Genomic DNA, 22664 nt, shown 5'->3' with positions numbered 1-22664 from the left:
AGGCCACAACGATGAGAAGGGGTCTGGAGCATCTCCCTTAGGAGGAGAGAGTGTGGAGGAGCTGGGCCTGTTTAGTCTGAAGAAGACTGAGAGGAGATCTCCTCGATCAGTACAAATACCTCCAAGGGCTGCTAGAAAACGCTGGCAGACTCTTTTCAGCGGTGCACAGTCACAGGACAAGGAGAAATGGCCATAGACTAAACCACAAGAAATTCCATCTTAAACTGAGGAAGAATTTTCCACTGAGGGTGGCAGATCACTCGAACAGCTGCCCAGGGACATCAGGGAGTTTCCATCTCTGGAAACATTTCAAACTCACCTGGACATATTCCTGTGACCTGCCTTAGCAGCAGCGGGGTCAGACTGGATGATCTCCAGAGGACCCTTCCAACACCACCCATTGTTATTCCAAAATGAGGCATTTGGTTACAAACCGTGTACCAAAACAGGTTTTATTTCACAGCATCTTAATTTCACAGAAGAAAAAAAAACAAAACCAAAACCCAAAACAGGCTACAACTCAAAGAGTTTTAAATAACGGAGTATGACAAAACCAGAAGAGTTTTTGTTTACAGGAAAATGTACAGGCTCTTCCCAAGAGAGTTCTCCATGCTGAGCCACCCCAGCAGCACCTTCACAAAGCACCAGACCCCCGCTCGGTGTAAACCTGTTTCTCTTCAGAGCAAGAGGAGTTTGGCTGTGCAAACGTAAACCGGCAGAGCTGCGTCTGGCGTTGGGTCCCGCGTTCAGTCTTTGACCAGCCAAGGTACTGATAGTTCTTTGCCACATGGTGGCAGCTTTTTGGGTGGAAAGAGAGAGATTCCCACACAGGACTGCAAGCTGTGCTCTGGAAAGGGGAAAGAGCAGGCAAACGCACACGGAGGGGGTGGAGGGTCCCTGCAGAAGGGCTGTTCCTGCACTGACACACAAGGAATCCCATGGACAAAACCCCAGGCTCTGGACAGCATCACCCCAAGCCCAAGCCCTACCAGACAAGGCTGGCACAGCCCTCGCTGCCCTGCGTCATCCCTGGCCCGTGCTCCCAGCAGCTTCCGAGATCAAGTGTGTGCCCCAGCCAAGTTCTAGAATAACTGTTAGACAACATTCAGCATTCTGTAATTTGATGCTCCTTTATCCCAGTTTGTTCTCCTGGAAGAAAACAAAAGCTTGCTCGTTTAATGACGTAAACCCACAGATTCTGGGAGTGTAATTACAGCCCAAATGGCCACTTGAACTAGACAAACTTCCACTGAACAGAGACTGCGAAGTGTTGCAAACCAAAGTGCATTTTGTTCCCTTAGATGGTGAGAAAGGAAAGTTAATGTTGTTACAGAAAACTCTTTATACACTAAATAAAGAAGTTCCCAGAGAAAGACACTTTCAGATTTCATTCATACTCATCAAGCTGTTGTGTGAGAAATTTCTTTGCTCTGTTGTACCTCTGTCCCCTCCACAATGCCTTGGGAAGTGGTGGATCACCTCAGCTGTCTGCACCACTGTTTGCTAATTTGGAGGCTCATTACACACTAGATGTTTAGTACATCACTATTTCTGCATGCAAGGACAGTTATATTCAGTAGAAAGTTTAACTAGTAGGCAATTTTTTTAAACCTGTTGGAAGATAACTGGCAAGCTTGCTGTCTAAACTATTAGTTACCATCTCACTTCTGGAGACTGGAAAGTCCTTCTGTGTTAGAGAAATCACAAGCATATTAAATGTTACACAAAGAATTTGAAGCTACATACAGCTGAACACAGTTACAAAAGATTTGATAGTCACTGTAATTATTATATATGAAAAATACACTTTGAGCCCCACTCAAAGAGGAAGGGGCTCCAGTAAAGTTTGCTGCAATTCTAATGAAGCCAAATTAGCTTCAGACAAAACACAGCTGAAGAGCAAAGTTCAGCTTTGGTTTTGGCTACAACCCATATTTAATACAAGGAACAAGAATTTACATAATTTTACATATTAGATAGCAAGTCCCTGACCTCAGCATGAGGTCTGGTAGTTTATGAATCAAACTTAAATTACAACTTTGTCAGTCGAAATAACCAAGTATCAGTTTTGTTCCTTGCAAACGGACCCAGTAACTTGTATCATAATATTGCTTCAGAAAATAAACCCAAGAGCCAATACCACAGAAGGTTCCACATACAATCAAGAATTCATTCCCAACCTGGATACTGTAAAAATAAAGGAAGGAATAGCTAATGGGCAGAGAAGTTGTTTAAGCTCTGTGTATGCACTAGAGCGCTGCTGGGCACCAGCCAGGAGTGGCTGCTCAGATGTGCAAGCAATGCCAGTTTTGTGAGGACCATCACAGTGATGCAACGCTTGGAAGAACAGAGAGTAAAAAAAGTAGCATTGTCAATACCGGGCATGCTTTGTTTCATTGGCTTCCTTTGGCAGCAGTAACTCTACTGGCTTCATATTTGCTCAGGTAAGACCATATAGAATACAGTCATACTACAAAAGGTGCTTATTTCAGGCTACGGAACAGTGAAACAAATAAAACCCCTAAATGATGCATTTGACAGCAAATTGCTCTTAGTCAAGTGCTCATCTTCCACTCAGGAGTGAATTAGGATGGCAATCACTTCCCAGCTACCTCACTCAACATGTGGTACTTCGTGACAGGTTTTCAAACCACCTTTCCTTCTTAAGTAAAATGTGTATTTTTAAGGTATTGATAGTAAATAAATGGAAATGGAGTAATTTCAACCTTGCTACTTACAGATCATAGAATAGATGCCCTGTATAATATTAGTGCAGATATACTGGAATTGTTTTCCTTGTATGCAAGGCCAATGCAGGTAAAGAATAAATGGCTATACAAATTCAGGATTCCCCACTAAATAACAGAACTAACTTAAAAAGCACTGGTACCAGACCAGCCAGTTTTAGGCACATCTTTAAAAAAATAAAAGTATGCATTTCATTAATGTAAAAATGTGAGGAGGTTCTTAGAAACATCTGAACTTTATGGTGCACTGGAATGGAAGTTATGTTCCTTCAGTTTCAAGGAATACAATAAAGACTTAAAACAAAAGAAAAAGAACCAATACCATAGTATTCTTCATAGGGAAGAACAGTTTTAGTAAAACCAGGAAGATAAATAAGGAATAATAAGCAGCCATGACAGCTGACTGGTGAATATTTGTGCTTTAAATGTCCGAAAGAAAACAAAAGTTCAATAACTCTTCTCGTACCATCCCCCAGACTTGGCATCTGTGTCCATAGATCTCGACAGTTCCCAACACCCTGCAGCCCTCCCAACTAGCTGGAGCCAGTGGCACCTCCACCAGCAGCATCCCAGGATGTGATCCCAGCACGGCTGGATGCCGGCTGGGATGGAGCTTTGGTTAAGACTGTTGTGTGAGCCGTCTGTAGTGAGGTAAAACTTGGTTTTCAGGGAGATACAGAGCCAGTTCCAAAGCTACAAGGACGGTGAATTCGAAACCGATGAGATCCCTTCTGTTGAATCTGAATCTCTCTTCTAGTTTCTATGACAGTGATAATGAAACAAAACAAAGGAGGGGAGAAAGAATCAGTTAATCCAGGTGATTTCAAGGCATTGTTAGATCAAGTCAGTGATGCATGGCCTGAGCTGTACTTCAGAATCAAAACGTATTATTGCCAGAGATCAGAGAAGTAAACCAGCTTATCAGCTCAGCTGTGACACCCACACAACAGTTACTGCATCTCACGCAAACATAGGCAAGTGCAAAAATAACTTTACTGTAGGATCAGTAAGACACTGGCCCGCACCAGGCAGATAGTTTTAAGGAATTAAAAAAATAAAGCAAGGAAGAGCCCTAATGAGACAGAAAACTGGCTGAAACAGCTGGTCTTCCATGCAAGCACGTGCCACTGAAAATCTTGGCTTTAATCTTTGCCTATGAGCTAGGGAGGAGGTTCTGACAACAGCTGGAACAAGCTCATAGCACTTACATCTATTAGGTGTTTAACTTCGTGTTTCCTGAGGTCACTGCTGATCTTGGCTGCAAGCAGAACGCAAGCACCAGCACACAGTTTGCGGTTCTGTTTGTTGAGTTTGCCTTGGAGGACGAGCTTCTCAAAGTAAACATAAGCCATGGAGACAGTCACCGGCTCCAGACTGCACTCCTCACTCAGGTTTCTCATCTCTCTCTTTAAACTGGGAATAGGAGAAAAGACACCCCCCCAGACATGACAGATTTTATTGAATGTTGTAGAAATACTGCAGCACAGCAACTCAGAGGAGCATATGGGCAAGACTCCTATTCGGAAAACCATGACAAGTATTATCCTAGAGTGGAAAAGCCCAGCTGGCAGCAGCAAGCTGGTGCTGATGCACAAACTTGATTTCACCTGGCTGGCAACATTCACTGTGGTAGAACAATTCCTCATCTGCCCATGAACACCAGGGCTCAGCTGCCTCACTGACACACAGGCTAATGCTGTAGGATTTCTTCTGGGCTCCCAAACTGGTTTGTGATTCATATCATAAGAGTGAACCACTCTGACCTACAGAAAACAGCAGCTGCTGCGTAGAGACCTGTCTACTACACACCTTGAGTAAGAGCCAGGCGTGAGGGGGAAGGCAGCCTGCTTTACACACTTCCCACAGTGCCAGCCCTTCACCTCAGCATCACAGCAGGCTGGGAGGTGGATGGTTCCTCACAGGGCTGCCACAGGCTGCACGATCTCTGCATGAACACACTGCTCTGAACTGCTACAAAGAGGAGCATGCAGGACTCAGGCAGAACAGACTGCCCAAGCAAATCTTCCTCTGGAGCTGAGCTACACCTGGCCCTGGTGACTCAGTAGAATCGTGTTTAAACTGGCTATTTCAGCAGGCTCTGATTGCATTTATCTCCCTGTAACACCAGCAAGGTTACAGTTCTCTCAAGGTGCAACAGTACATCTTGCTGAGGAGTGACCAGATGCATTTACTCAAGGATGAGAAATTCTGTGGGGCCTCCACAAAAAGCTTTTCTTTACCACATCTTCCCAGATCTAACACTCTTTATCCTACAATCTTGTTAGAGACTGTGGTCATCAGTGAGTCTGGTAACTGAAAGGCAAAAATAGCCAGAGGGCCCAGAAAGCCAATCCAGTTGGAGTGGGACTGCACTGCAGCCAAGCCATCAGGTTACAAGTGTTTGTTTCAAAGCTAATGCTGCTGCACTTTTAATTGGTTAGTACACCACAGTTGGTGAAACAAAACCCTTTAGGTGGAACTATGAAAACCAACTGTTACCCTTTCTCAGCATCCTAAACATTCCAGTACAGGGCTGTCATCCTACAGTCAGCTCAACTGACAACAGGAGATTAGTGTTTAATCATATATGCTATTAATAGATGTAGGATTTGCTCCATTCAAGTGCAGCCTCAGTGTGGATGACGTTCTCGTTATTCGAGCTTATTTCTTACCTCCTAATTTTGCTCAGTGTCAACTTGATATGAGGAAACTTCTCTCTAAAGGTTTCATTCATATCCTTTTTAAGGTCTGAGGGTTTCACATACTCTATGACTGTAGTCTGAAATGCAAGAAGCAAAATTTATCATTTGTCTTGTGAACACAATGGACAGCCAAACAAGTCTTCCAAAAACACTAATGCAAAGGCAAGCTTGAGTTTTATTATTCACAATTTAACATTTCTGAAATGTCCCAAAGTTGAATCCCAACTACAGATAAAGGCTTAAAAAATAGTAAGCAAATGGTTACAAGAAGTAAATGACAACATGAAGACAGGTGTCAGACTGGCCCTTGACAAGCTCACTGTACAAACTCAATCACTTATATTTTTCCTGATCAATTATCAGAAAAGCCAAAACTTTTTCTTCCTAGAGGACTTTTTCTTCCTCAAGGAAGCTCTTTAGAGGAGGATCTGTCAGGGAGTCTCTCCTCTGTGCAGGTATGCCAGTCACTCACCATGTAAGAGGCAAAGATGAGAACACGTTTATGTTTCCCACAGGGCCACTGAGGATCATCCAGAAGATTTGGATCATACTCTGCAGCCTCCCCAGCTTCACTTCCTGAGGGAATGAGGAAAGCACATTGGGTCACCAGATAAAGAGCTTTAAATCCCCTGTTTCCTCTTTAAGAAAGTTTTCAAATAGTAAACATTAAGTGTTGGCAGATCTCACAGTACAAGCAAATTGCAGCTACAGGTACACGTTCGCATTTCATAAATGCATCAGTCAAAAATTAAAACCATTAAATGAACCACACAAACCACACATGCCTGACACATCATTTTAGATTTAGTGCAAACTCAGTTTGCATCTACAAATATACCCAGAAAACAACTGCGCAAGACTGAATTCTTTTGCCTATAGTCTAATAAGACAGCAGAGTTGTCAGGTTTGCTCTTTTACACAAGAGAAGGGATTCTTGGCACTAACTCTGGCTTATGCATTGTTACTGTGCTACAAGTCAGGGAGAAACACCTGGATCCACGAGCACCAGATGTTTCTTGGTGAGTAATATAAAACATTACATTCCCAAGCAAAAGCTTTGTGCTTCTTGAATGGCATAAACAGAATTAGGCCAGATACATGGAGGATGTAAGGAGTTTGTGGAATCCTCAGTCCGAAGGCTCATCATTTGCACTGCACTGATGAGCTGCAGCACATCCATCCCAATAACACACTGACCACTTGCAGAAGTCTCAGACAAATCTCTGCCTTTTCTGCTGTGTGCATGAGTGATGACAGAGCTGGCTCCTGTTCTTACCAAGGTCTGTTCCTGCTGGTATCGTTTTTGCTGTCACAGGTTTGTATCTTGATCCAGGAAGACTCCGGGGAGCACTGGCTCGACAGGGGGGAACAGCACCGTAGGCGTCGGCTTTGCGAACAACCAGAGCATTGGTCGGGTACAAGAATTTTGCATAGGACACAACCTTAAAGAAGAGAAAGTTGTAGTAGTTCTGGGGGGAAGTTTACTGAAAAGCTTATTTCCAGACATCTAGGATTTTCCAACTCGAGTCCCCTAGAGTTTGGATTTAGGAGTGAGGACCTTGGAACTGTTCAACTGTGCATTGTTTCCACAACTTTAAAGTGAAGTGCTGTAGAAGATTTGGTGGGGTGGCAAAGAAAAGGCAAGAATCACAGGAGTAATATTTTGGCAGCATATAAATTTAACTAAAGCAGTATGAATTTCACCCATGTTTCTATCAAAACTTCACTCACATGTTGCCTCAGAGAGCAAAGTCAAATCAATTCTCCAGAAACAGAGGCAGAAGTGATCACAATCTTCAACCATCTCCTCAGAAGAAGCATTATCACAAGCCACAATTTCAAACTATGGGTCTAAAACTTCCAGTGCTCTGAAGCCACAGCTCTCACATAATGGATAGCAAAGCACTGCATAAATTGATTTGTCCCAGCGTGAAATGGTCCCGGGGTGAAAAAATAGATGTCCTTACCTTGCCATCAGCACCCAGCTCTACTCCTTCCAGTCCAAGCACCATCTCAGTAGAGACTGAAACTCCCCCAGAAGGATGTCGCTGCTTCTGTCCTTCCATTTTCAGATCACTAAATGCAGGTAAGAAAGAGCACTATCACGAAATGCAAGCGCAGCTTCCCATGGAAGCACCAGCCAACACCACCAGGTCAGAGTTCTCTTGTGTGGGAACAAGCCAACTCCTCAATGCCACCTTCAGGAGAACATTAGTTTTTAACTACTCTTTTTAAAATGTAGAGATGCTCATTAACCAAAGAATCAGATTTCATCTCAGTTTAACACAAATCTGTACCAATCTACCTCTCAAAAGTGAACTGTTTTTAATATGGTCTTTCTGCACAAGACCACAGCATTCCCAACCCTCTAATGCTCAAACACCTAACAGCAAACATGATTTACATTAATTATTTTCTAGGATTAGAAACTTGCCTTTCAAGTGCAATTTTCCAACCCCCGTGCACACAAGCTCAAGTTAAGAATGAAGCTGCAGATGTCTGTATCAGCGATGGCAGCACGTGGCTTTGTCACCAATATTCCAATACAAAAAACCAGTTTTCAGGTGAAGAACTGCCCTGCCAGCTTGCGAGCAGAACAGCAGAGTGCTCAGAACTGCTCTGAAATAGCTCCAGTGACCTTGCTGCCTTTCTATTATGTGGGAGAATATTTTCCCATCAACTATTTTTATGGCATGTATTTGCATACAATACAATTCCCACCACTAAGCATCCGCTTCCTTTGTCCATAAGTTATGGACAGGACAGAAGTGACAACACAATTGTTTTGCCAGAACAGAATCAGTGTTTTCTATGGTATATTTGTAGATAACAGACCTTCACAGAATGGACTTAAACTTCACAAGGGACTGAGGAAAGATGCAGGGAAGTCCAGTTTGCAGGTTTTGTTTCTCATAAATGAGCATACTGACAGTTGTATACAAAAAATGTAGTCCAAACACTAAAAGCAGTTTGAATCAGTCCAAACTGTTTCTGCTTTTCTTACGCTGCAAATAGTGACATTCATGGCTTAAAGCTGAGAAACAGAAGAGCATCTTAAACTTATTTAGGTGTAAATTCAATATAAAACCTTGAGGATTTCCAGTGAAGGCAGCAGCACCCTTCCCTGAAACTCCCTGTGCTTTTTTTGCTGACACCACTGTTTGTGGCACTAAAGGCAGCTGATTTCTGACCACTTTAGGAATACAGAAAACCTACACAGCAAATCGCATTACCTGTTCAAAGTTGATTTCAGAGATTTCACAGGACTGGAGTGCTTTAAAATGTGAATAAACACTGGGAGAAAAGTCTTCCTTTTTTACTATTTTTCTCTTGAATGAACACTTTGACACTGTGGTGGTGTCTGGTTTTACTGCTCTGATAGCAAGCTCTTGTCCTTATACATGAATGGCAGGTTAAATAGGTTCACTTGCTTAAAACAAGAGACCTACACCAGCCACACTCATTTCAGAAGATCTTTTGAAACAACAGAGCAGACATTTCACAAAGCAGTTGAAGAGACTCACCTGATCCGTAACCCCTCCCCGTAAGGTAGGATAGAAAACGCCACACACAGTGTTCGTTTAGCACAGATTAACACTATCCTGCAAGCAGATGGAGAAAGACCAGGATATGAATTAAGATCCAGAAGTCACAAAGCAGCTTTTTATGGGATATTCACACAAGGCTCTTCTTATCTTGCCCTGCAAGTCATACAGATACTGCTACGGATTTAATGTTTTCAGAAAGCAGCAGAAGAGCAGAGGTTTCACACTGGCCCTGCAGGTCCTTGGGGCTCTCTATAAAACCTCAGCCTTCAGGACCTACCATCACATTGGGAGCTCGTCAGAGGAGATCCCAGCCTTTAAATATATATCTATATTTACCTAATTTTTACATAAACCTTGTGAAAAGATGTAGACAATATTCTACATTTAGATGAAACCTCACACTTCTATTAATAATAAACAAATGCAGCCTCCCCTTTCTCTTCTGCTCAGCAACCATGAGCCAAGAATTTGGCTAAACCAAGTCACTCTCCTTAAATCCTCCTCAGCTCTGACCTCTCTGTGTGCCAGAGATAAGGAAAGTGAGAGAAATAAGAAAAGTGAGAGAAGAAGAGAGAGAATGATTTAACCTCTTCAGAGCAGGGTGGCAGAATCATGAATGTATTGCTGCAAATGTAGCAGGTATGAGCACCTACTGCCTTTGAAAGAAGTCTGGATTAAACTAACACAGCCCCAGGGGCATCCCCTAATTCCCACTGGTATTAAAGGTCTTACTGCATGGAACTGAAGGCTGCTTCCTATTGCACACAAGTACAGGGGGAACCTCGATCTCCACACGTTACCTGCTGTTCTTGGTGTCATACTGCCTCATGTTCTTGATGAAGTGCATCTTCTTCAAACTTTTGTGTCTTGGAGACCCAGATATATGCTTGGTTCTGCAATGATAAAAAGAAAAAACAAACAAAAACCCCAAATCTGTTAAGTGTTCTGTGAAAAATTCATGCCAGTAGTATGATCAGATGGCAGCACTAGCATGCAGGACCTCAGATATTGGCGTGGAAGAGGGTGGAGGGAGGAGAGGACTGCATGCAACGAGTTGAGGTTAATGCTGCTTTTGAAAACAAGTACCTTCGTACACTGGCATATTCCACTATGTCTTCTAAAAAGTCTAGAGAGCAGCGCTGGGAGATAAAACGCCTTCTGCAAAATGTACAACACCACGAAGAGTGAACAGCATTAGTTCATGGCCTCCGAGTTTATGAACTGCAACAGATCTATGAGCTCTTAGAAAACATGGCAGGTATTCCTGACTTTTGGTTTTTTGCAAGAGTGCTTAACTAAGAGTTTAAAATTCCTAAAAAGGCCAGGAACTTGTCTCCCCCTCTAGGACCCTTGAAATGCGTATTTATACCAAGTTCATCAACAAGACCACTCACTATCTGCCACACAGAAGAATGCCTACCTATAAGTTAAATGCCTAAAAAGCTTCCAAATACTCATTTAAAATCTGTCAAGAATGTCACAAAAAGATCCCCCCATCAAGGCAGGGGAGTAAGTCATTTTATATCAATTTAAGTTCAGATACAGGTATATCTGTATGATGACCAAACATCTGCGTGCATTCTCCATTCAGAACAGCTGTCTCCAGCTGCAGGAGTCAGCAGACTGAGAGTCTGTGACTGCAGCTCAATAAAACTGACAGATCTCTCTGAGAAACAATAGAGAGGGTTATTAGAGGAAGCAAAAAGTATTTGGAACCCATGTGAAATCCCAGAATGGAAGATGCAAGAATAATAGTAGGACTCATGTGAGTTAGTGTAACAGTAATAGGATACTACGTTCAAGCAAAAAAAAAAATAGACTTTGCCAAAGTAAGATACATTACTATTGTCCAAGTCAAGTCTGTCTTTGTTGGTGAAGATTTACAAATGAATTGTGCAAATGACTGCAATTTCCACAGGAACAATGCACTCCACCAGCAAAACACTGACACTACAACTATCAGAGTCCACATTTTCTGCCTTTGTTTAAGCGTGCATTGTGCTACACTTTTAGCCCAAGCCATGTGTGTTCAAGCCCAAGGTTTTCTTCCCAAGTGACACAGAGATTCAGCTAATGGACAATGCTGCCATGGAAGTCAATGTAGAAGCAGCACACAAGACAAAAGTTGCAGGACTCTGGTTTGACAAGACCAGCTTCTGGCAAAAAAAAATAGAAATCAAACTTCAAACTGCAGCAGAGCAGAGCATCAGCTGCACCGTTCAGGCACTCAAAAGGAAGTAAAGCCCAGAACTCAAACAGGTAGGAGGATGAAAAATTACTGTCCCTTTCTGCAAACACAAGGGAGGCAAACCCTCCCACAGGACTAACCCCTTCAGTATTGCTGGAGATTGCCTCCTACAAATCCACAGGCATTAAGGTGCAACTGGAGAACATTCCTGGCACAACTCCAACACCCTCCACCAGCACTTCAGTTCTAAAATTATTCCTGGTTTGCTGCTTTTCAGCAAGAATGGCACAGGAATGTTTAACGCTTTCACATATACATGGTTCTCTGGTCTAATCTGGCATCTAAAATGCAATAAAAACCACCCTTCATTAAAGGAGGAGGTGACTGCAAACCTCCTGGCTCTAATGCACTTACTAACATCCACGGACTTCCTCCCCTCCCAGGGGAGACCTGGCTGGATGGAGACAGAAAGACACTGTGTATGGCAAGCAAAGGAAAAACACAGCTAATGCCAGTGGGCACTGGTACAAAAAAAGCACATAGTTCTGTGAAAGGATGCTGGGGGTGAGTAACAGGATGGATTGAGAGAGCCATGGCTAGACCCTCACTCCTGACTCCACGGTGGAGACTCATCCAGGGTGTTACACCTTCTGAATATCCCCTTGTTTTCTCAGTAACAGGGACAAGAGTGACAAACACCTGAACCGAGAGCAGATCTGGAAGTAAAACCCTGCTGCAGTGAAGGGAAGATCCCACCCCTTGACTCAGAACCACAATGACTCATCCCTACTCTGCCAACAGGAAACTTCATTTTTAGCTGCACTCGTAAATTTCTGCCCTCAGCGAAGCTGTCACCTTGGAGGAATCCCTGACACCGAGCCAGACACTCTCCCTCAAATCTCAAAACAGGGTGTATGTAAAGAATTATCACTAATCCAGAGTACCTGAAACAGTTTGTAGGCCCAAGCCAACATTTGGGCCTACAAACCTCACCACAGTCCAAGAGACTCACTGGTGCAGTATTTGGAGAATGCAGCAAAATTTGACACTTTTTGAGTAGCCTGCACTTATATATATGCACACACACACACACACACTCACACAGATATATATTTGCTTTAGTTTGAGTGCTCTTCTCATGCAGCCGACTCACACTTGCACAACAGGCTGCACAGGGTCACTCCAGTGACTGCTAACTTTGATGACAAAAAAAAATCAAGTCACCTATCCTGTGCTAAGCAGCTTCACCAAGGATAACACTTCTTGCTATGGTCCACGGAATTAGAAGGATTTTAAGTAGTTTACACAGTGTGTTAGTTGCTGAAAGCAACCTAGATCCTAAGAATACCAACATCTCTACATGAGGTGTGAGTTACCTCATGCACACCCTTACCCATGTGCGACCTGACAATTAAAAATTGAAATATCCAATATTAAAATGTTTATGGGTTCCATGGAGCAGGCTGTAATTTCAACAAAAAGTTCAAACATGCCTGTTTGCCAGCACCAGCCATTGCCCTGACAAGCTATAGAGGGTTTGGGTACTTGTATGTCCCTGACCAGGAGCTCATTTTTGGGTGCTTTCCAGCCTTTTATTTCAGCAACCAATAAAGACCAAAGCAGGACACTCCCAGACCATTAAAAACAGCAACTGTGTTTACAGAGCCAGCACAGCACTGGAGGGGACCCACCAAGAGCGAAAACACACACAGCACATGCCCAGAGATAAGGGGCTATCACGTAGAGGAATTCTGGATTACGCCTTGGCTCGTTATCTCCATGTGCACACACGGGCTCACACAATCCAACACCGCTGCCAAATCCCTGACAAACTAAACATGCACTTAAAGCCCACAAAAATCCCTTGTGTTCAGAAAAAGACCAACAAATTATCTTCAGAGCTACATTTTGACTCCTGTCCTGGGACGCAGTAGCCAGCCCATACACTTATCCTTTCTGATGGATCTCCCACTGAGGAAACCAAATTTTTGAGTGCTTCCAGCTTCAGAGCTGTCCTCCTTTGATCCTGCCAGAGTCCCACTGAAACTCTCTGCAGAGGGTGGACAGTGGACAAGCAGCAGTGGGATCGCCAGCCCCAAGGCTGACACAGCTCTTAAGTGTTCCCAGCAGGACAGGACACAGCTAAGAGCAATCTATCTATAGCTCTGGTAATCCCTACATGTCCTGTCTTTTGAAAAGAAAGGAGAAAGCTGGTTAAGTCACTGCTCCAAGATTAAAGAACACTGACCTTTCTGATGGCTTGCCAAGAGTGTTTTCCCCCTCCCCACTTGCACTGGGCTACCTGCACACACCCAGGAGGACAAGGGTAAAGCTTTGGGATGTTGCTGCAGTTGGAAGTGTGCAAGTCGACCATTCTTCAGCAGGTACTGAATGCAAGAGATGCTGACCCTGTGCTGTCAGATGTGGCTTCAGGCACAGACAAGCCTCACCCACTCCTGCTCCTGGGCCACTCACAGTCCTCTAAGGCACTCCTTTGGGCACCCATGACCACACTCTGCACTTGCAGGTTCTGCAACACACAGCCCTCACATATCTCATTTTAACCCTTTAATGTTGGGCCTTAACCCCCAACACCGGGCCTGACAGTGGCCAATGGTCTTTCTTAAGCCTGCATGCAGCTGCATTTGGCCACTTTGAAGCTTCTCTCCATTTTGTCATTCTGGTTCCTGCATTTCTGCCACAGCCAGTGAACAGACCAGCTGGCCTCCTGAAGGGAGAAATTGGAAATTTCTAACATCTGTGATTCTCCCCTATGCTGATTAACCCCCATCCCTCTCAGGGACAGGGCTGCACTCTGAGCCCCCCACACAGCCAGAGTTCAACCAACATTCAGCTGTTCCACTAACACAGCACCCCGAGTTCATTTATGCTGTGATCTCTTATTCTCATCACCTCCAGGACCACCAAGCCCCATGACAGGAGCATTCAAAGATGCTGCCAAAGCTGGACATGGCCTGAGCCCTCCTCCAAGGGGCCCAGCAGTGTGGACTTGTTTCCAATGGAGCTGCATCCACAGCCCTGCTGATGCTGCATGCACACACAGACACACACCCCGGGCACTGGGCTAAAATTAGCAGCAGGGCTGATATCCTCTGCTGCTCTTTAGCCATCCATACTGCTAACAGATGAGTGGAATGGGGGAGGTCAAGGACTTTTAATTACTGTGTAAAATTAGGGCCTAATAGAATTTGGCTGCCTATTTCTCGCTTGAGTTTTATTTTAATATGATGCCCCTTTGTAATGTCCCTTACAGGCCTCAGTATGATCACATCTGTCAAGAGGCTGAGTTATTAATACAACAAGGACAAAAAAATCATTTATTGGTTTTGGGAAGTACTATCTTAGAAACAACTGTCAAAGGTAATTTGCACAAGAAATCCAGATCCCAAATCCTGTTTACAATAGGAAGACATACCTGTCAGCTTTGTTTTTCCAAGACATATTTTGAAGATTAAGTTGTATTGTTTTCATTCCTTACAGGCAAGACAACAAAAAGATACGAACTGTGCTTGGGCTTCACTAGGTAAAATACAGGCATTGGGGGATTAAGAAAGATTAAGAAAGCTACTCCTGGTTTTTAAGCTTACTTTTTAGCAGCTGCCATTTCTTCTGCAGCCCAGGAGACATTCACTGATTTCAGGCTTGCATCCCAGAGTGTGTGAGTGGGAGCATCCCTGTTCTGCTATCAGTGCCCTGTGCCTCACCACCCTCGGTGCTCACACTAATGAGTTTCCTGCTCAAAAGCAGATTGAGTACAGCTCACTGGTAGCAACAAGTTCTCAGTAATTAAAGCCAAAAGAAGCCAGAGACTGCATTTACACTGAATCACATCAAAACCATGTCTTTGGTAAAACAAATGACTTCACAAAGGATCTGTGCCATGAAGTGTCCAGCACTGAGCAGGCCACTTTCATGGGTGGATGGTCTCAGCTCAGATGTTCCTTGAGAGGCAGAAAAGAAAGACACTTTGCATCACCAACAGTAAGTGCACAGCTCAGTGCTCCTTCTTCACAAAGCCAGCTACTCGTTGTTTTATGGCACCACAAATGTGCATTTGGATTGCAGGTCACCATCCCAGGAGCTCTTTCTGACATTTGGTTAAGTATCAGACTGCCAGAGAATAAATACAAGTCTCACAATAGGGCTAGTTTAACTTATTCTTTCAGTAATCGTCATTTTAAAGGGTAAACTGAAATCAGCCACATGAGCATGGAAAGTACTTTTAGGCTACAGAGCAGGTTGCTCTGTGAGAGCCCAGGATGAGGGAGGAGGCCTAATTCCTTCACCTTTGTGTTCCTACTCAAGCTTTGTTTGCAAAACTGTAAGGGCACCAGGGGCTTTCCTGCTGGTCCCAAACAGCCAGGAGAAAATCCTGCACTCCTCCAACGCCACTAAAACCACATGCAAGGGAAGAATGCGTCACACAGCCTATGGAACAGATGAGAATGAACAGAAATGAAGTGTAATTTGAATGAAGGTGGAGGCCGAGTAAGTGGGAAGCTCACTAAACCTGGAGAGTTTTAAATACTAACAAGGAATGAAATTAGATAATCTTCACAGCAGCTGCTACTTCCTTGCTGATTCACAACCACATATGATTAAGACCTAATAGAGAATGAGCTTTATATTCATTGAGTTTCATAAATCACATTGTTTTGGTGCTCAGTGTGTTTAGGCAACGCAAGGAGAAAATAATGCCTTCCAGTAAGTATTGTGAAAGCCCAGCTGTTGCAACAGAACTACCAAACCAGATGTAAGGTTTGCTGTGCCCACGGCCCTCTCCTAAAACTCATTCCTGAAATCCCTGCTGCTTCTCACAAAGCAGACTAGATGTGCTGTCCAGGACACCACCAGCATTTCTCCAAATTTCTCCCAGTTTCTGGAGGTGTTCCTAGCTCACCAACCTGGCTGCCTCCTGTGCTTTGTGCTCTGCTTACTCAGCACTGAACTGCTGACCAAAACAGGCACGTGAAATGCAAAGTGCGTCCTTGATGACACTGTGGGCATTATGCTAGAAATATTCATGCACTTCACTGAGAGATGATGCTGTCATTTCATCATGTGCCTTGCTAAATAAAAGCCTTCAGCACAATAAACTCCCGAGCTAAAAAAAAAAATAGGAAGAAGAAAAAAGGAAAGAAAAAAGAGAAGCTTTTAATTGGAAAGGAGAAAATTAAAATAGGTGACTGGAGGAAACTCAGTCAAAGCAAGTTTAGAGAGGTCCCACAGTGTTTTCATGGGCACCTGGTTTTTCCCATTCCATCAATCATCCCCTTCTACCCACAGTCAAGAGGCTGTAGCTTCACCAGGGCAAAATTTTATGCTTAAATTGCAGCAACCACAACAGAGCAAGGGCAAATCTGTCCATGCTGTTGAGCAAGCACCTCTGACCAGCAGCAGCTCAGCCCATGCTGTGGGGACTCCAAAATGAACCAGATGCCCAGCTCTGAGGCAGGTCTGCAGCTTGGGTACCACCACCTGAGCAAGAGCTGGCAGATTCACAGCTGTGGGGTCAGCTGACAGCAAGCTTTGAGTTTTAAGGACATAGTATGTCTTGTGAAACAGAGGGCCAGCTGAAGGTTCTTCATTTAACACCTTTTCAGGGAATAGGCGAATTCCAATTACAGTAGGTTAAATACACAACAGCTGTAAACCAAAGGTCAAGTGTTTGGAGCTCTGTCTGAAGAACTGGGTTGACTGAGTGGCTTTAGCTGAGCACCCTCCATTTGCAGTCATCTGCCCTATCAACAATACTTTGTGCTCATTAAAGAGCCCAAATTTCATTGTGCATTTTTAAAACTCCAACTACAGAGCCAGAAACCTTCAGAACAACCTTCAAAAGGCGGCTCAGAAATATATTCAAGCTCGCTCAGCCTGACAGCCTCATGGCTTTAACTCATTGACAGATGGAAAACAGGAGAACACAGGATTCAATATGCTATATGTAACTAAATAATTACTTTTAATATACTATACTGTAACACTCCTACAGGACTTGCTCACTGGAGGTCTGAATGGGATCCCCAAAATTAAGTTATTCTGGTTTTTATATACATAATTTAGTTGCATTTTCCTTCTTGGCTGATGAGTCCTTGACTTGAAGCAAGGTAACATCATTCTGACCACCCTCATCACCTCCTGCGGAGAGGAGCTGTGAGCTGGAAGCAAGGAAAACATAGAAACGGCGCTTCCAAAGCATCCCAAAACCCACAGCATCCCCAAACCCACTGCCAGGCCTCCTGCACAATCACTTTGAAAAGCTGTAGAATCCATCCACAGGTAAAATCAGCTGCAAGTACAGTTAATTGTGCACAGACTACTCCTGTGTGGAGAGCAAAGGTACTTTAAAGCCTCTGGACTAAATTGAAGAGGTCAAATAACCTTGGTGTTGGAAGTGTCTTGGATTGCCTGACCCAGACCCATTCACAGGGGTGCACAGGCTACAAGGACGGGGATGTTCTGATCTCCAAGTTTCCTGCCAGGCATACAACTTACTTCTTCTGCTTAATATATCTGGCTGGGAACGTCTACAGGCAGCTATAAAACACTTAATACTGGGCACATGCAATTTACCTGCAGTCAAGAATATGAGAGAAATCTGCTGAAGCAACCTGGGGAGGAGACTGCAGCCTTAACACTTCAGCTGACTTTTAAATGAAGTTCAGGTTTAGAATATGTTCATTTTCAGCCCCCAGCAGCACATCCCAGTCTACTGTTCACCTCTGAAAAGTCAAAGCTTGCCAGGTCTGACAGAACTTGCTGCTTCCTAAAAAGCACCATGTGCCCAGCTTATTCCAAATTAGGCTCAAAATTTAAACTAAGACTTTTTATTTCATCCATCTCAACAAAATCTGTTTATTAGCAGAGGGGTTTTTATAAAAATATTTATATTACTTGAAGTGACAACAGCAGCTAAGATGACAGTAGAACAGAACAACACATTAACCACCATAAAATCCTGACTAAGCATTTCTGCTCTTCCACCCACGGAACTAATCTGATCACACCTATGTCAGCAATCTGGCATCCAATTAACACTTAAAAGCAGAGTAGGTCCAAAGTGTTGCTGTTATCAACTACTGTTTAAACTCCCACTTTCAAAATGACCTAAATTTGCTGATAAATCAGAAATGACTGAGCTATCACAAACACTCAGTTCAGCTCCTTGACCACTGAACTCTAAGGACATTAAAGCATCAGTCACAAATAATTTAGTCTCTGTTTTTATTCTTAGGCCCAGAAAAATGCAGCAAATTGTGGCAAAACCAGCTGCTTTACATTACGCTATAATGAAACCTCAGAAGCAAAACAAGCATTGACATTCAGGGCTGTTGTTTCCATTTTTCATGCTTTCATAACCTGGCTATTTCCAGGGCTCTCTGCTATCTGTGTTTCCCCAGAAAGCTCTGCCAGTTTCAGACCCAGCTGCAGAAATTCATTAAAAATCTGTGAATGCTGATTTGTTCCCTGTTTGCTGCCTCCCTCCCCTGCTTTTTGTGAGGCTTGTTCTTTGAAAGAACAAAAGAACAGAGCAAGATGGAAAAGGAGAAGGGAAGAAGGATGGCAAGCAGATCAGGTCAGGCAAGCTGGTATAACACAGCATTGTAATTTAAGATCCTGTAAGCAGAAGATTCCTTAGGAAAATGGAAGTGGAAGGTAAAAGTCATAAGTTTATAATGCTCAGCCAGCAGCACAATGAAACTGAGCATCCAGATTTGAATGGTGCCTCCTCTGCTAAGCTTCCATCCTAAAGGACCTGACAGCGATGGAAGAACTCCAGGGAACACCAGGTTACATCAGGTGAGCAGATCTCTCGTTCCCTGGGCTGTACTGCACATGCTGCCTGTTGCCAATAACTAACCCCCAACTCGAGCAGAGAGGCCACCAACGCCCTGCCCTGAGCCACACTGGCCGGTCTCATCAGCTTCTTGCAACCTCTCAATCAAGTCAAACAAGACCAAGTTTTGTAATAAAACCCTGCCCAATGATACTGTCAGTAGATAGAGATAGAGATACTGATAGTAGAGTGATATCTCCATGGATCAGGGCAAGCCCCAGCACGATGAAATCCCCGGATATGGCACAAGACTGGTCAGTGAACATGGACAGAGTGAGTCTGGAGATCCTGCAGCCAGTGCTCCTGGTGCCTTTAAGGGAGGCTCCACTGAGGAAAATTCAAAGCAGATCTTGACAGTGACTCAGAAAGGACTCTGAAGAGAACAGCTGCCTAAAAGTGGGCACCAAGGATTAAAAGTCCAGGATGGCAGTGCAGATTCCACCTCCCCCTTCCCTCCACCAACTTCACTCGCCTGTACCTCTGCACGATGCAGGCAGTTAATGATCTGGAATAGCAACATCACTGTAAGGCAAAACAATTCTCAGATTCCCAAGTCCCAATAAAAGATCCATTTTGTAATTGTTGAGTTTGAAACCTCATTGTGCAAACAGCTCACCCAACACAGAAGGGGAAAGAGTAAACGCACCGCTGTCCTGAAGGACATTCCTCCTGTGATTCCCTGAATCATTCCTTGTGTATTTGCAACAAGAAGAGATGTCTCTGCTCAGTAGGGACGGAGAGATAGTCTGTCACAGACCAAAGGAGAAAACCATCGAGTGAAAAATAAAGTGCTAAGTCCCTCATCTTGTAGTTGGCAGTGAAATTGTAATTGTCCATTTCACCCACTCCCGTGCCCAGTGTGACTGGGATGAGATACATTGGCTCTAACACATCCCCACAGGCAGCACAAAACTGTCCTTTTGTCAGAAGATGTGTGGATCTGTGTAAAGATGTGGATCTTCCATCTGATGGTTTCAGCGGATGCTCTTTTTCTTTCAAGATGAAAACCAGATGAACTCTCACTCCAAATCACCCTCAAAAGTAGTACACAAACTGATCAATACAATATACCCTTCCAGCCAACTCTTCCAAGCAAAAAAATCATGGTTTGTTTTGTCATTACTCAGACAGAAGCCTTCTGATTCCCTTGATTGCCCCTCACACTTCTCTCTGCCTTTTATTTCTGAATCATCATTCTTTTCAGCCAGATTGATGAGAATTACTGTAGTGGAACACCTCAAACCTGATGCCAAAGAAAGAAGCAGGAAGGACATCAAATGAGAAGATCCTAGGAATATTTTCTTAGTGTCCTATTGACTTGGCATGGGAAGGATCATTGCTCCAGAACTCTGTATGCACAGGCACAATGAAGGCCATATCCACAAAGTGAACTGTGCTTAAAAACTCTTGATGCAAAACTTGCCCTCGAGAGCTCTGCCTATTAATATTAAATCAGTGAAATTAAACCACACAGCACCTCCTGTGCTGGCTTTTGTGGACCAGGAGTGATGGGAAGGAACTGTTCCACAGCAACACCCTCACTCCAGGCTTTCCTCCTCAACAAGCGGCACACAACAGCACAGTCTGTGCACACAGGGCAGCCAGCTGGCAGCCCCAGCTTCAATTTCTCCAACAAACAAGGAGGGAAAGGTGTGTTCCATGACAAGAAAAGCAATGAGTGGTAAGTAACAGTTCAAGAAGGAAAACAGCCCAGGAGGGATAACACATGAGGACCCCCACATTACTGAAAAACACCTATTTCTCTTCAAATTCACCTGAACCCCCAAGCTGGGGATACACAGGACATCTCCCCCTGTGAGATGCACACTGAAAGAAAATATCCATCAACTGCATTAGCAAACTCCCCAGCTTTGAAACACTGACAACATCTCTGTTTCAGCGCACTAACAAAGCTCTCGAAGCCACTGTAAAGACCACAGAGACTTAAAGCCTTTGATACTGCTGCCTATCTGCAGGCTCAGAGGGCCAGCTCACTTTACAGAGCTGTTTATGCAAGAAACGGCCTGAAAAGAGTTCTTTCAGAGCTCAAATCCCCAAGATCTGAGCAAGAGCCTGCCTTCCAGTCGATTAGAAAACCAACACTTTCAGCCTGACAGAAGTCCCTTGGAAATGCAACGGTAATCCTACTCTGAAGGCCAGAGCATCCTCCCCCGAGGCTGATTCCAAGTTCCCTGTGCACAAGCATTCATTAATACACAATTGCAGAGACAAGCAGCAGAGAGCAGGAGAAGGAACAACACCAGCAGTGTGGCCGCTGCACGGAGGAAGCGTCCTGCCTAGCAGTGACCCTGTCAGCTTCATCGGGAAACACAGAAATGCAGAAACTGGACTGGGGAAAAGCAGGAGGCAGGATTCAGGGTACCGCAGACCTGCAGACAGAGCCTCAGCGAGCGATCCCCTCCGCAGATCCCCGTCATCCGCCGCAGCGCGGGCCGGGGCATCCTCCGCGTCCCCGGGCCCGAGCGGCGCTGCCGAGGCGGCGGCAGCGCGGGCCGGGCGTGCAGCGCTCCCGGATCCCCGCGCACCTCTGGCCGGGCCGCTGGGGCAGGTGCTCCCTTCCCTCCCGGGACCACCGCGGGGCCGGCGCCGCCTCCCACGGCCGCTCTCCCCGGGGGCGCCCGTTTCCCATGCCCCGCTCCCCCCTCCCGGAGCCCCCGGCCGGCCGAAGGCCCTGGGAAAGTCCGGCTCTTCCCAGGGCCGTGGGGGGTCCCGGCGCTTCCCACGCCCCGCGGGGTCAGCGCGACGGGGGCGGGAGTGTAGGCTGGCCCGGCGAGTCCCGTCCCCTCACTCACCTCTGCCGCTGCGCCTCCAGCGCGAAGCCGCCGCCCGCCGCGCTCTGCGTGGGGCTCAGGAGCCCCGGGGCGCCCGGCTTGGGGGCCGCCAGCATCCCCGGCAGGGCGGGCGGGGCCGGGGGCGGCGGGCACAGCGGGCCGCCCAGCAGCAGCTGCGGCAGGAAGATGCCCCCACGGGTGGGGTCCGCATCCCCCTTGGCTCCGGCGGCGGCGAGCGCGGGCACGCCGGGCAGCAGCAGGGCGGGCGGCGGCTGGCATACGGGCGGCGGGGGCAGCAGGCGCGGGGGGGCTCCGGCCGGCTCCGCCGCCGCCTCCTCCCCGTCACCCGGGCCAGCGGGCAGCGGCGGCTTCTCGGCAGGCGGACAGGGCGGACGCCCGTCCAGGGAGATGTTGTTGAGGAAGAAGAGGGCGGCCTGCCGCCGCCGAGAGTCGCCCCGCTTGCGCGGCGGCGGCTGCTCGCGGGGCGGGCGGGGAGGCGGGGAGCCGCACGCCGTGGCCGCGGCCATTCTCCGAATGAGCCGCGGCCGCCCGGGCGGGGCCCCTGGAGCGCAGCGCGGCCGGCGGCTCGCGCGCCCATTGGCTGCGTCGCGCCTGAATGCAAATGAACCCGGCGGCGACCCCGCGCCCATTGGCTGCTCGCGCGTGGCCCCGCCCCCGCCCCGCGGGGCCGTGCCGGGTCCTGGCGCCGCCGGCGGGGCAGCGCCGGGAGCCCCGCGGGGACGGGGCGGGGCGGCCCCGGCACCCCCGGGACCCTCCCCGGCCGCTCCCTTTCCTCCCTGGGCTACTTCCCTACCGCAGTCACGAGCCC

At 46.0% G+C, this 22664-nt stretch overlaps 1 protein-coding gene across 1 annotated transcript; it reads right to left on the bottom strand.

Moving 5' to 3' along the window:
* Window positions 1–438: 438 nt before the first annotated feature.
* On the bottom strand, window positions 439–22433 carry CABLES2 (Cdk5 and Abl enzyme substrate 2). Its single transcript, XM_039563424.1, is given in 11 exon segments — window positions 439–3507; window positions 3956–4160; window positions 5420–5526; window positions 5922–6025; window positions 6726–6891; window positions 7417–7525; window positions 8974–9051; window positions 9798–9890; window positions 10084–10155; window positions 21857–22397; window positions 22400–22433. Coding segments are annotated over 11 exon segments (1650 nt in total). The 3' UTR covers window positions 439–3366.
* Between the last annotated feature and the right edge of the window lie 231 nt (window positions 22434–22664).

The sequence above is a fragment of the Corvus cornix genome, chromosome 20 (assembly GCF_000738735.6).
Source record: "Corvus cornix cornix isolate S_Up_H32 chromosome 20, ASM73873v5, whole genome shotgun sequence".
NCBI classification, from domain to species: Eukaryota; Metazoa; Chordata; class Aves; order Passeriformes; family Corvidae; genus Corvus; species Corvus cornix.
Note: the sequence above shows the minus strand (reverse complement) of the source record. Positions and strands in the feature narration are given on the sequence as shown.